This window comes from Fukomys damarensis, unplaced genomic scaffold (assembly GCF_012274545.1).
Source record: "Fukomys damarensis isolate Sample0158 unplaced genomic scaffold, DMR_v1.0_HiC HiC_scaffold_16, whole genome shotgun sequence".
Lineage (NCBI taxonomy): Eukaryota > Metazoa > Chordata > Mammalia > Rodentia > Bathyergidae > Fukomys > Fukomys damarensis.
Genome location: NW_022900928.1, coordinates 52517346 through 52532808, shown reverse-complemented (window position 1 = coordinate 52532808; position 15463 = coordinate 52517346). Strand labels below are relative to the sequence as shown.

General features: G+C 32.2%; 1 protein-coding gene across 1 annotated transcript in view; it reads right to left on the bottom strand.

Annotated features, from left to right (window-relative positions):
* Positions 1-15463, bottom strand: part of Dync2h1 (dynein cytoplasmic 2 heavy chain 1) — a 318483-nt gene that overhangs the window by 36577 nt on the left and 266443 nt on the right. Inside the window, exon 85 of the mRNA XM_033764303.1 lies at positions 4383-4592. Coding sequence (XP_033620194.1) covers positions 4383-4592 — 210 coding nt within the window. The remainder of the gene's footprint in view (positions 1-4382; positions 4593-15463) is intronic.

Here is a 15463-nt window from a genome sequence, read left to right as displayed (position 1 = left end):
TTTTTCATAGATAGCCTTTATTAAGTTGAGATATAGACCATCTATTCTAATTTTTTGCAGGGTTTTTATCATGAATGGGTGTTGAATTTTGTCAAATGCTTTTTCTGCATCTATTAAGAGGATCATATGGTTTTTGTCCTTGACTTTATTAATATAGTGTATTACATTTATTTACTTACATATGTTGAACCATCCTTGAATCCCTGGAATGAATCTGACTTGGTCAGGATGTATGATCTTCTAGATGATCCTCTGTATTTTGTTTGCTAGTATCTTATTAAGGATTTCTGCATCTATATTCATTAAGGAGATTGGCCTGTAGTTCTCTTTTTTTAGTTGCGTCTTTCCCTGGTTTGGGAATCAAAGTGATACTTGCTTCCAGGAATGAATTTGGAAGTATAGCTTTCCTTTCAATTTCATTGAAAAGTTTGAAGAGTAATGGCAGTAGTTCTTCTCTAAATGTCTTGTAAAATTCAGCAGTGAATCCATCAGGACCCGGGCTTTTCTTTGTTGGCAAATTTTTAATTACATTTTCAATTTCACAGACTGTAATTGGGGTGTTTAAAATGTTTTTATCTTCTTTGTTCAACTTTGGTACAAACTTAATTCTTTCTATAGTTCTGGTCATAGAATTGGTTCTGTGAATTCTGTGACCAAAACTATGGAAATAATTACATTTGTGAAGTGAAGCACCTTTTTATGTCTTAAAAAGGAAAGAAATTGTGATGGATGCTACTGCAGGTATGAACTGTGAGAAGATTGTACAGAGTGAAATAAATCAGTCATGAAAAGAAAAGTGCTGTATAATTCCACTTAAGTGATATTTTTAAGTGTGTGAAATTCACAGAGACAAAGTAGAGTGGCTGTTGTCAGGGGCTGGGGGATGGGTGAAGGAGGAGTGATGGGTATATTTCTAGTTTTGCAAAATGAACATGGTTTTGGAAATTGCTTCACTGTGATGCCAATTTACAGGCCAGGGTAAAATGGGATGATATTTTTTATAGTCCTGAAATGAAAACTGCCAACCATGTAAAGGATCAAAAAAGACCTATCAAGTTAAAAAACTGGAGGAATTAATTACCATGAGACTAGCCTTGTAGAAAATACCTAAAGGAAGTGCTACATTAGAAGCAAAAGAATGATAACTGTCAAGTGTAAACAAGATTTTTAAAAATCCTAATTATATCATGTATGTGTCATCATTGACTTTAAAGGTTTAAAACTTGAAGTCAGCCAAAGGAACTATTGCTACTGTACAAATAACATAAACATCAGACACCACTCTCTTGAATGACCAATATGTAAATGAAGAAAAGGGGAAATTTAAAAATTCCTTAAAACAAATGAAAATTAAAACTGGTAGTTTATAAAATTAGTAGTACATATGAAAGTACACAACTCACACAAAACAGAAAAAGGATTAATTTTATTGTATTAGTGAACTTTCCCTTTGCTGAATAAAGTACCTCATACAAGGTACTTGAAGGGACACTTGAATTTGGTTCACAGTTTAAGGAGATTCAGCTCATGTCAGCTGGCTCCAGGGCAGAAACATGATAGAGGGCAAGCTGAAGCAAAGCTATTTAGTTCATGTTGGCCAGGAAGAGGCAAGAGACCTCAAGGCCATGCCTCTATGACCACCTGTGTACACCCAGAAGCATGCTCTACCAATCCTCGAAGCAGATTCCAAAGCCATTCAAATTGCACTCTACTCTAGCCATCACACTTACCAAACAGAGAAAACTATCAAATCAAGATGAACAATGGGAAGAAAAAAGAAGATATAAAATACTCACAAAACAGCAGTATGTTTTAAATTATAATAATCAAATGTATCATAATGTATCATAATAATCTTGAAGAGAACCTCAATTGCACAAGAAGTAACATTAAGAATCAACAAATGGGATTATAAAATTAAAAAGCTTCTACAAAGCAAAAGAAACAACAGAATAAAGATAACCTATAGAATGGGAAAAATTTTGCCAGCTATTCCTCAGACACAGCAACCAATATCTAGAATATATAAAGAACTTTAAAAAACTACCCTCATAATAACCAATCAAAAAATGGGCAACTGAAATGAAGAATAAGTACAAGTGGCCAATAGATACATGAAGAAATGTTTAACACCTCTGGCCATTAGAGAAATGAGAATTAAAAATATTGAGTTTCCATCTTACTCCAGAAAAAATGGCTATCATTTAAAAATCAAATAATAAATGCTGGTGAGGCTGCAGGAAAAAAGGAACCATTCTCCATTGTTGATGGGAATGCTCAGTAACTTACAGATTTTCTTCTTCTATAAACTATTTTTTACAATGTTACCACATAAATGCCCTTAACACTATTGTGTTCACAGTAAAATTCCCCTAAAGTAAAAATAACATATATGGGGTACTTGCTATGTGCCAAACATTTTATCCATAATTATCCAAATAATATCAACCATTATTACCCATATTTTATAAATGAGAAAATTAGAAATGTTTAAATAACCTATCTAAAGTTACATAGCTACTAAATGATAAAGTAGAATTCAAACAGGCTAACATTTCAGATACATTCTTAGCCATTTTGCTATTCTGCATTAATTCTATATAAAAATATCAAAAACTATTCATATTACTCTAGCATTCAACTCCACACTGCTTTCTTTGGCTTTAAAGACATCAAAATGTGATCCAACTGTAAATTACTGTACTTTCTTGGGAACTAGTCCTTTATAAATCTTAATTTTCTTCATCTTAATTCAACAGCAACTAACCTATACATTTTTCCTTTTTCAATATACAGAGAGTCTTCAAAAAATATACTCTGTAGGAAATTTCTCTTTTGATAAATTTAAAACATTTTGTATATAGCAAGAAGATCTCCCCAAATTCAAATCTTGACACTATTTGTGGTATGACTGGTTATTTAACCACTTACCAGTCCAATTATTTACAAGATGACCCAAAATTCTATTTTTGTTAATTTTCATAAGATAACAGGAAATGTAAAAACAATAGTTTTATCAAATCTGTTCAATACAAGAATTGATTGGTTGAAATGACACCTGTCTGAGTGATAGTATGCATTGCCCAAGTGATGTTCAGGTAAAAAAGTGATGTTATGTGGTGAAAATCACTCTTCTTAGAGTCCCTCACATTAAAACGGTTTTAACAGTAGTAGCATCACTTTTAGCATTATTGTATTGATTATATGAGTTAATATAAGGTTCTTAGAAGGTTGTTGGAAGTATTTTTCACTGATTCTTTCACGTACCAATGATTTTTCATGATTGAAAATATTTCTGCTTAACATTAAAAACTAGTATAATTTGTAGTTAGAATACAATACCTGCAGTATTTTGATAATGACAGTTAATTAAAAGATATATGAATATATAAACAAAGGAAAAATTAAACTCAGTAAACAAAATGTAAAACACTGCTTTAAACATTAAAGGAAAAAGGGAGACAAGGATACTGGAGAAGTTTTCTCTGCATACATGGAAAAGCCTTGGATTTCTTCTTGTTAGTGAGATGTACAAAGTTCTAGAAAGGCTATCTTTTTATATTAAAACCAAGAACTTTTAGGTCCAGAAGTTTCCTTATATTAAGTATAAATAGCAAAAATGAAACTCTTAATTTCTATATAATGCTAGTGAAATCTTTTGTAGATATCAAGTTGTAAAACATTTATCTTTTTCATACAACTAAAAATCAATCTATGCAGGACATCTCATATTTGTTATTTTTTCCAAGTTGATCTGATTACATATGTTTTACGATCATTTGAAGTGGTTGATTTCTTCTTCTACTGAACATATCCTAATTTTTCAATGGGTAATCATCCTTCTCTTAATCTCACTATATGTGTTAAAGTTAAGTCCACTCCCAGCTCCTGGAACAGGTATTTGGCTGAAGCCCTAGTCAATAAGAGTTTTGTACACTCTGCTCACAGAATTAGTATAGGAACAATATATGATCCAGTTGGTTTGGATCAAAACAAATCCCATGATATTTCTTTATGTGCTTAGGAAATAGATGTTCTTTCTGTTACATAGGGAGCTCAGAGGATACAAGATTTGGGCTAATAGAGTACTACTACCATGGATAGAGAATCTGCCCCAAATGAAGAAACAGATTTAATTATGCCATGAAAAATAGCTGGAGAATATAAACTGAGTTCCTGATGACAATTTTAAGCTCCTGCATCAAGTTGATTTCATGTTAGCTATCATTAGACTCTTCAGTTACCTTAGCCAATTAGTTCCTAGATGGCTTCAGCCACTTTGAATTTAGTTTTGTTACTATTAACTGCAAGATTCCTGAAAACATATGCATAAGGACAGCTTATTTAAACAATGAACAAAACCACACATAGTATTGGCTTACCTTTTGGTTTAATAAAGCAATTGCCAATTTTTGCACTTCTGAACTCAGTAAGGTAGTTCCTCTGATGACTTTGCTGAGAGCAGCAAGAGACTGATGAACACTTTGTACTAAACGAATGGCATTAAATTGCTCTAGCATGATGAATGATAATATTGGAGATCCTTGTCGATCATTAGGAGGAGAAACTTTCTGGTGAATCAGGTTTGAATTCTAAAACAAAAGTTACATCATATTTACTGAAAAGTAATACAAATAATTGTTAAATTAAAATATTTCAAAAGTTAAAACCTTCTGTTTTAAAAGTTTTATGAATGGCCAAATATATTATATCTGCAAAAATAAAGACAGAGAATTTTGGAATTTCTCAACATTTAAAGTAGTATACAGGGAGAGAATTGAGAATGGTAAAAAGAGAATCACATTGAAAACCAATACTCAATACATTAGGAAGAAAGAAGGAAAAAATGGCATCCTCTAAGCCAACGCAGAGCTAAGGACAGCTACACTACATCTCTGACAACACAAAGACAGTTAGAAAAGGTCATGGTTTATAAACAAAATGTGAGTAGACATTTAACTTGAAAACTACTTATATCTACAGCAGAAAACCTTCCTTAATATCTTGTACTCAAGGCCAGTCAATATTATACCTTAGTACTTATTTTTATATCTATTACCGAGGTAAATACATCATATGGCATATGGAAATTTTAAATTTTCTCATATTTTAAAGAAAATTCAAAGAATTCCAATTTAAAATAGCTTAAATGACTGGTTGATTACTTTCTAAGTAGAAAAACCATTTTCAATATATTATAAAAATGTCAAAGAATGTCAAAAGTTAAATTTGAATCCTGTTCTTCTTACCCACCACTTAACATCAAAGGAAACAAAAAGCTTAATGCACTGAAACTGTAAGACATCTGACTTAAAGTAACTATACAAAATCTTAGAATTCAAGTAAGTGCTATGGCCGTAAAGATATGCTGTAAATGTAAAACACACTTGCATTTCAAAGACAACATGGAAAAATTATGTAAAATATCATTATTCAAATGTTGAAATGCTAATATTTTGGATATATTAAATGTATTACTAAATTAATTTCAGTTACTTTTACTACTTTTTGAAATATAGCTCTCATTTTTGCTTCATTGTGTATCTTTACTAGTGATGAGTTCAGCAACATGAACAGAAGGAAAAATAGTATATCAAGGTCTCAAAAAGTGATTAATAAAAGCTTAAAAATACTACTGAGAAAAAAAGAACAGTAAGGCAAACTAGTCTATAAGCAGTAATAAAATAATGGAAAATATAACAGAAGACAGTAAGGTATATTATAATATATACTATAATATAACCCATTTCCCACAAGCCTCTACCAAATTTTCATTAAAACTGTAAAATAACTAATTCTAAAAAATAAATATAGCTATTTTATATATTCTAAAAGGATGAGGAATACAGATTTATATAGTACCAATACATTTATATAGTACATGTCAGACCACTGTTACTTTTACTTTATTTTTATATAAATTTAATATTATTCAAATATTGATACAACAAATGAGTATATTACCCTATAGACAGTAGTATGATTTTTTTTATGAAACCATGAATGCATTACAGCCATATCTTTCTAGTCAACCATTTTAAAACAAGCTTTTTTTAAAAAAATGAGAAAATATAAGTGACTCAGTTGTATACTTTTGAAGAATTGCTTTTAACATTTTAAAATCCTTGTCTTTTAAAAGCAAACTGTATTCAGAGAAAATCTTTATCTGATCATGCAGTTGCCAAAGGAAGACAGGTTGTAGATATTTATAATTTGTTAGATAAGGGATCTTCAGTCTAATTTGGTACAGTTTAGGTATGTATCCAGGAGGTTTTAACTGAAATAAGTGGTTTATGTTTTTACACTTGAGCAAAATAAATGACACATGGAGGTAGTATTCTTTTTGTTTATTGATAACTAGAGGTTTTAAAAAATGGTTTTCAAGAATTTTTGACAAAAGATATTCAAACTGTAACTGGACCAGACATTAAGAAGTGTGTCTATAAAGGTCTAGATGACAAATATATCAGGCTTTGTATGCCGTAATGTCTCAGTTCTGATGCTGGAACATGAAATAGTCATAAAGAATATATAGACAAGCAGGCACTTCTGGATTTTGGTGACACTGTGTTACAAAAACTGGCAGGGAGGTAGATGTCATCTACTAATGAGCTGCAGTTTGCCCAGCTGTCAATCAGACTATCACTTACCCAAGGTGTTATGGAGATTCAGGTATTAGTCTATATAACAACTGAGCCTTCTCCAGATTTGGGGCTCAAAAAAATGTAAAATGTAGTCTCTGTTGTTTCCATTCACTTGTGGCTTAAAAACCAGTAATCAAAAAATGGACAGAGGTGTGTGTGTGTGTGTGTGTGTGTGTGTGTGATATTAAGGAAGGTAAAGATTTAACAGACTCAACACAGTCATTTTAAAAAGCAAGAAAGAACAGAGATTAGAAATAAAATCAAGACATCAGGCTTACAGATAACCTTTATCAATGAAAAACTCTAAGAGCCACCAGGTTATAATCACTATTTCAGTTTCTAAGTATAACTTTCTCCCCAACCTGCCCTTCCATTCTAGTGTGCTCATGCTTAGATTATACATGCTTTAATTTCTTAAAAGTTTTGGTTATTCTTGCCTAGAGGCTGCCAAACTCCACACAGTCATACAAATGGAACCAATGACAAATGTGCTAGACCTCTTTTACTGGGATCCACCAGATCTACCTTGTAAATAGCTTGTAATTGCTAAACTACACAATATGACTTCTATGTTGGATTCTGAAGTCCCTTGGACCTTCTCCTTCTCTTTGTAGTAGGCTATTACTAGTTCCTCTTGGTAGAAACACTTGTTGGCTATATTTATAGCAATCCTGCTGACATTATTATTTGATCCATGTATTCTGAACTGCTTCTTTGACTTTGACTCCTCCAGACTCAAACTTAAATGCCTATCCAAGATGACAATGTCTGATGCCAATCGAGGGCCTTTAGACAGATCCACTGTAGAGTAACTCTGATTGCTGATCACAACTATGCCCCTCTTCAGCCAGAAGTAGCCAGAACAGGCTTTGCCCCCCTCACAGCAGTTGGGGGTACTTCTTCAGAGCGGGGAATATTGTAGATAGGTAACTTAATTAGATAACCTTGTAGGCAGTTAGACAGGGCCACATGAAGCCAACATGGAGAACAATCAAGATATATATATACACTGAAGGCCAGCATTGTAAAAGGAGAGAAACTACCATAGGCTAAACACTCACATAGGCTAAATAGCACTGACTGATATTCTAAAGAGGTATCAACCACCTGTGGGGGAACAAGATCTTCCAGAAAACATCCCTGACGCACCCCTTACTACTGAAAATCCTTGCTCAATCCTTGTTTGATTGCTACATGACTTGCTTCTCCATTGGATCCCCATTTCATCAATATTACCTAAGTGACTGTACTTGTAATCTTAATAGTGGACTATAGTTTTGTCTCACTTTGAACCCGCCTCCTCTTGTGGCTTCATCCCATAAAGCACCTTGGAGAAGCAGCGTGAGTGGACAACCAATTTTCTGGTTCCCCTTCTGTCTCTCTTAGAAGCTTTCTTTCTCTTAGTAAAGTTTTTCCTACTCTTAAAAAATGCATGCACGCACACACACACACACACACACACACACACACACACACAGGCAATAGTAGACTGGCTCAATAAGGATTATAGGGGAATAAAACAGGAAATAGCTTCATTTCAATGTGGTAGAAATCTTACTTTTGTCCTCAAGTAACCTTTCCTACTTTAGAGAGTCACTTCCTAACATCAGAGACAGAAACTTTTGCCAAGTCATATTCCATATGGTTCTAGTGGAGTTGACTCAGCTGTGTTCTAGGAGTTAATGTGTGACTCACATTGGGGCTTAGCTCATCCAAACATCCCATTCTCTGACCACAGTGATTAGTTCAGGGATACTCACATGACAAAGCAGACAACAAAAATATGTATGTAATACACATGGTCATACAGGTATATAGTTTTACTAGATCAGATCTTTCAGAATATATTAGAATATAAAATATCTAATATGTATGTTTAAATAAAAATGTTAGTCTTTGTGACATCTTTCAAATTCTTTGTAATCAGCTGTGACAGAAACCAGTTTAACACCTTTTAGTTATGTAGGTAATCTTTTTCTTGCCTCAGCTAATGTCTAAGTCATTTTATTTAACACCAAGACACAATTATCTGACATCCTTAACTTAAAGAAAAGAGACTTATTTGGGCTTATGATTTTCAGAGGTTTTAGTCCATAGGTGATTGGCTCCAAGGCTAAAATGGCATAGTGACAGGGTTTGGAAGAAAAACTACTCACATCTTGGTAATCAGGAAGTCAGCTCTGACTTCACAATGGATAATCCACAGATGTATACAGTGCCCCCTGTGATCCAACTGCCCTCTCTAAAAGCCCCACCTCTGAGAGCATAAGAGTTTTGTGGGACACTACAAATACAAAACTGTAACAGCCAGTTTGAGTTGGATTTCTGATCACTACATCCCGAGAGTTCTAAATGACCTATGCACATTCAGCAGATTATTTTCCCAAACCATCACAATCTCAAGGGCCAAAATTTGATACATATGCACTGAAGTATGTGTATCCCAAGTGCACTTCTAACAAGATTATAGAAAGGGGAAGAAGGGAAATAATGCAAATGTTACAGATTCAAATTTAAAAATTACAGAATTTCTGGCAGCCCATATCATAGGCTAGCTTGTTGTCTTACTACTCTATTTTACTGTACCCACAGCCAGTTACTAGTGGTCAAACAGAGCTTAGATTTCTGAACATATTATAGTTGGTTAAAAACTATTCCTTTCCATACCAAATTACTGAACAGATGAAAGGAAATCGAAAGTCATTTCATTCAGTTTAGTAGCAATTAAATATATAATGCTTATGTGAGAAAACAGAAATCAACTAGGACAAGTATGTGATAATCACCCAATAAACTAATAAAATCTGAAGTGACAAAAAGCTAAAATGGAAGGAAAAATTACCAGTACAGCATGCAAAGTAAATGCTGAAAGACAAAGGAGGGGAGTATCTTGAAAGAGCTATTACACTGAAGTTAAAGCTGTAAACTATCATATCTTATTAAAAGAAAGTTTGAGAGGAAGCTAAGGAGTGCTAATACAAAGGAGATTTTAAGATATAAATTATTTGCTAATTATATATACCTTGAGAATTTCATAGCTTTTATTTATAATGCCATGCCACTAACAAACTCCAAAGTAGTTACCTCTAGGAAGAAACATATAATGGTACTCCGGTTCACGAATTTAATTTGTTCTACAATTTTGGAAAAGATAGCCATCTTTCCCACACAAACACAAAGGTGGCTAAGGCCATCTTTGTCACCAATCCAGAGAGTGCAAACAAAAACAAACATTTACCAAATGTTTTTGTTTGAAAACCAAATTGTTTGCAAACAAAAGCATTCCTGACACTTTAAGGTACCACTATAATAATCAACTTTTAATTTTGTCTGTATTCCTTCATTCTTTTTTTAGCAATACATTGTATAACTTTGGTACAGTATATAAAAATGGCTTTTCCTAAAAAAACTAGGCTATTGCTAGAAAAAATGGCATGTTAATAAAAACCCATTTTATTTCACAGGATATATCTTCAATAGCCTATTAGTTTTATAACTTAGCTAGACAACTGATTCTTCTCTTTGAAGCTTTTTTTTTTTTTTTAAAGGATGCAACCTATTCCAGAACTCTGGGAGGCTTAGAAGTTGCAGCCCAGCCTGGGCAACTTAGTGAGACCCTGTCTTTAAAAGATGGCTGGGGATATACATTGAGATGAAGTCCCTGGGTTCAATCCCCAGTACTGGGGGATAGCAGTGAGAAAGAAAAGATGTAGCCTAAAAGAATAACAGAATGACAACAATCTCACATAAAGAGGCCAAACACAAGCCATGATATTTAAGAGGTAAAAAGGATAACATTCAGAAGATACATGTGCCAGGTACATGCATTTCTGTAGCAAGTTATTTTGTTACATTTTAACAGTTTCAGGAATACACTGAAGTGAGACAGAAGAATAGAATTTGAAATTTTGGATCTATTTACAGGAAAAAATATAATTTGTCCAAAATGAATCATTTCTTTTTTTCCAGGTCCTATCAAATGATTCACCTTTTTTATGAAAATGGAATGTTTTTTTTTGGTGTGATTTATGTATATTAATGACTCTCATAAAACAAAACAACACAAAATGCTTCAGTGTGTGTTTGTTTTAAATTTTGAGATACATGAATTAGTTTCTTAAACCTGAAAAGGAAGTAACACATAAGAGTATCCTAATTCACCTAAAGCAGATTTCTCAACACAAACTTACAGGCCAGTAGAGAGTGGCATGATATTTGTATAGAACTGAAGAGGAAATAGAATCTAAAAGAAAATAGAAATAGCCATACTTTTATTAATTAGATATACTTTGAATCATAAGCAGTAAGAAGAGGTAAAGGAGGTCATTATAAAGTAATAAAATGGGTCAATTCGACCAGAGGAAGTAATAATCCGAAGTATATGTGAATCCAGTATTGGAGCACCCAAATATATAAAGCAATTATTAGCACACCTAAAAGAAGAGATATTCTGATACAGAAATAGTAAATAATTTTTAAATCTCCACTTTCAGCAAGGGACAGATCATCCAGATTGAAAAATCAACAAAGAAACAACTGAGTTTAATTTTCCTTAGCTAACCTAAAAGAAAGAAGATTCAAATACAGTAAAATCAGAGATGAAGGGAAAATATTACAACCAAAAAAATAGGATTATTTGAAATATTATGAACTATATGCCAACAAGTATGATAACCTATAAGAAATGGACAAATTCCTAGACACCAAGACTGAAGCATGAAGTAACAGAAGATTTGAACAAATCAAGAAAAAGTAAGAAATTGAATTAACATTAAAGTCTCCCATTGAAAGAAAGTCCAAAACCAGAGGGCTTCTTCACTAATGAATTATACCAAACATCTAAATAAGAACTAATTTCAATTCTCCTTAAATTATTAAAATGGGAAAGGAAAGAACTGGGAAACACATCCTAAGAGACCATCAATAGTCCAATAACAAAACCAGATAAAACAAAACAAAACAAAAACAAAAAGGAAACAACAGGCTGATATCCTTGAGGAATAGAGATGCCATATCTTGAGCAAAATAGTAACAAGCTGAATCCAGCAGCACATAAAAAGATTATTTGCTATGATCAAGGATTCACTGCAGGGATATGAAGATAGTTCAACATAAGCAAATAAATAGGCATGTTATATCACATCAAAGAAAAAAGGGCAATCCAATACACCATCTCAATAGATACAGAAAAAGCACTTGATAAAATTAAATATCCCTCCATTATAAAAATGTAAAACAAATTCTGCATAGAAGGAACATACTTTACATAAGCAGCCAACAGTTGACATATTGAAGGCGGGGGACCCGAAAGCTTTCTAAGATATAGAATAAGACAAGGATGCCAATTTCCATCAGTTTTATTCAACACAGTTTCAGAGATCCTACCCAGAACAATCAGGCATGAGGAAAAAAAGGGCATTCAAACTAGAAAGAAGTCAAGTTGTCATTGTTTTCTCTGTTTTCATATACTGAAACCCCCCCAAACTCTTATCAAAAAGATTAGAATAGACAAATCTATCAAAGTTACAAAATACAAAATTAACATACAAAAATCAGTGTTGATATATGCCAATAGTGAATTGTACAAAACAAATCCAAGAAAGCCATGTTCTTTACAACAGCTACAAAAATGTGTTCATGTGAAGAATGTGCATACCTAACTACAAGGATAACTAAATGGGTGAATGATTTCTGTAATGGAAATTATTCAACACTGATGAAAGAAATTGAAGAAAATACAAAAGTGGAAAGATACACTGTATTTATGGGATTACAAGAATCACTGTCAAAATACCAATGATATTCTTCACAGAACTTTTTTTTAAAAGTCTTAAAATTTTTTTTTCATTTCAAACTTTTTTTAATGTAATTCAGATTCTAGAATAGAACAGTATGTCAGATCACCATCACTGAGCAAGTAAAGTAGATTCAATTAATATTGTTACATAAATTACAATGATAAGTTCCTTTTTTGCAGAAAACAAATCCTTCAAGAAAATGAAATGCAAATATAATATATATGCATAATATATATATATATATGTGTGTGTGTGTGTGTGTGTGTGGGTATTACTTTATCATAACTACAACAAAACAAAACCCCCTAAATAGTCAAAACTGTCTTAGGCAAAATGAAGAAAGCAGGAGGCATTATACTTATGTAACTGCAAAATATACCACAAAGCTGAAGGAGCCAATCAACGTGGTATTAATAAAAAAACATACACAGAACAATGAAACAAAACATAGAATTTAGAAATCATCAACTGATGTTTGACAAAGGCTCCAAGAAATGAATGGATAAAGAACAGTCTTTTCAATAAAATGAGCTGAAAAAATTAAAATTGGATATCAATGACCAGTGAACAATAAAATGAGACCCCAATTTCTCACCAGTTATAAAAATAAGTTCAAAATAAATATAAAAATTAAATGTCAAGCCTGAAACTATCAAACTACTAGAAGAAAACACAGGAGAAATGTTTTAGGACATTGGAACAGCTTTTTGGACAATGACTCAAAAGTACAAGAAACAAAAGCAAAAACAAACAGCAGAAGCAAACATAAAATAAAATGTTCCACATAGGAAAATGGATGCATACTGAGGCCATACTCTTAAGTGAAATAAACAAGACTCACAAGTGTAAATACCGAATAGTTTCTCTGGTGTGAAAAACTAAAAGTGTAAATAAGATCCAAATGGTATAACTGACAATGTGAAATAGGAAGACAAGGGCTAAAGGTATAGGGGAAGTGGGAAGGGTAGGGGAAAGGAAATAAGGGGGAAAAAAAAATTCCCACGCAGCAAAAAATCAACAGAGAAGGCAACCAAGGAAATGGGAGAAAATAACTGTAAACTATATATTTGATAAGGGACTGATATCAAGAAAGTACAATGAACTGTTGCAATTCAATAACAAAATAAGCAAATAACTTGATTTTAAAATGTATAAGAGACCATAATAGACATTTACCAAAAACATAAAAAAGCCAACAGATATATAAACACCTGCTTAATATCACTAATCATTAGGGAAATGCAAATCAAAACCAGAATGAGATCTATCACCTAAGGCCAGTAAGAATGGTGATTATCTAAAAGACTAAAAATTACAAATGAGGGTAAAGATGTGGAGAAAAGGAGAATCTTGCACAGTTGGTGGGAATGTGGATTAAAATTGTCACATGGAAAACAGTATGAAAGTTCCTCAAAATATTAAAAATAGTATTTTTATGTGATCTAGTAATCCCAGTACTGGGTGTATACATACAAAGAAAATGAAATCAGTGTTTCAAATGGACATGTATATTTCCATGTTCATTACAACATTATTCACAGTATCCAAGGGATATACACAATCTAAGTGTTCATCAACTGATGCATGGATAAAGATAATGTACTCTACTATTCAACCACTAAAGGAATGAAAACCTATCATCTCATTTACAGTCACATGCGTGGAAGTGAAGATCATTATGTTAAGTAAAATAACCCAGACTAGAGAAGTTCTGCATCATCTCGCTTGTGTGAAAGTTTCATATCATAAAAACCGAAAGTAGAATGGTGGTTATTGGGGGGCAGGGAAAGTTCAAGGAAGGAAAGAGATGGAGAAAGGTTGATCCATGGGTAATAAAGTACAGTTAGATGGAACCAAGAAGTTCTGGTGCACTACTGCACAATAGTATGACTATGGACAATAATAGATACTGTAAATTTCAAAGAAATTTTCTTTCGAAGAAAAGATTTTGGAAATGTTCACCATAATAAACAAATGTTTACTGTGATTTAAACATTCATTCATTATATGACCTAACATTATATTACTCCATTATATGTACAACTTTTATGTATCAGTTAAAATTTTAAAAAAAGTATGGAAAACTATTGATAACCTGTTTAGCCAAAATATTGTCAGAAATTACATTTTTAATTTTAGTTACCATAATACTTACTTAAATGACGTTTTGTTACCATCAACTTTTTCCTAGAAAAAGGTAATAACTAATTTTCTATTTTATTATAGTAAGTGACCTCATGGAAATGTGAGGTGCCCTACCCTTTCTGGCTTATAAAACTGATTTTAAAATCTCAGAATGATATATTTTTAAATTCTTTCAGAGTCTACTGAGTTAAGTGGAAAAATAATGAAACTAACAAGTATTTTAACAACAACTGTTATTGCAATCACGAACCACATGTTAAAAAAATCAAATCTGATAAAGAATCATATATACACCCACACTAAGACACATACAAATATACTATGAAATATTGGACATTTGAAACATAATAGAAAAACACTGAAATTAATTATGCTTATCTAGAACTCATATTAATCACTCATTAAAGTGCTGTAATGATCACTATCATTTTTAGAAAAGTAATTTAAAACAATTTCATCTGTATTCATTGAAAACTTCCTTAATGTGCATCTGAATTAGAATTCTGAATGACTCATATTAATCTAGGCCCATTTCTCTATAGATTTATGTTTTCACCTAATTAAAATAATCCTCTTTGTTAATTACATCTGTAAGATAAATTCTAGCAAAATTATGCTACTCTTTAAATTAATTAGTTATCAAAAGGATACCAAATTTCCAATTATACAAAGATACCAGGGAAATTTCAACCTAAAATTATCTTTAAATTTTATATTAATAATAGCTAATGTTTATAATTTTATTTATAAGGCATTAAACTTAGGTTTAAGTGTTTTACAGGTACTAACTAACCTAGCTGTCATAATAATTATTATTTTTTGGCATTTATCAGAGCAGATAAGTAGGAAAAGAAAAATTAGTTGCGCAGCAACATA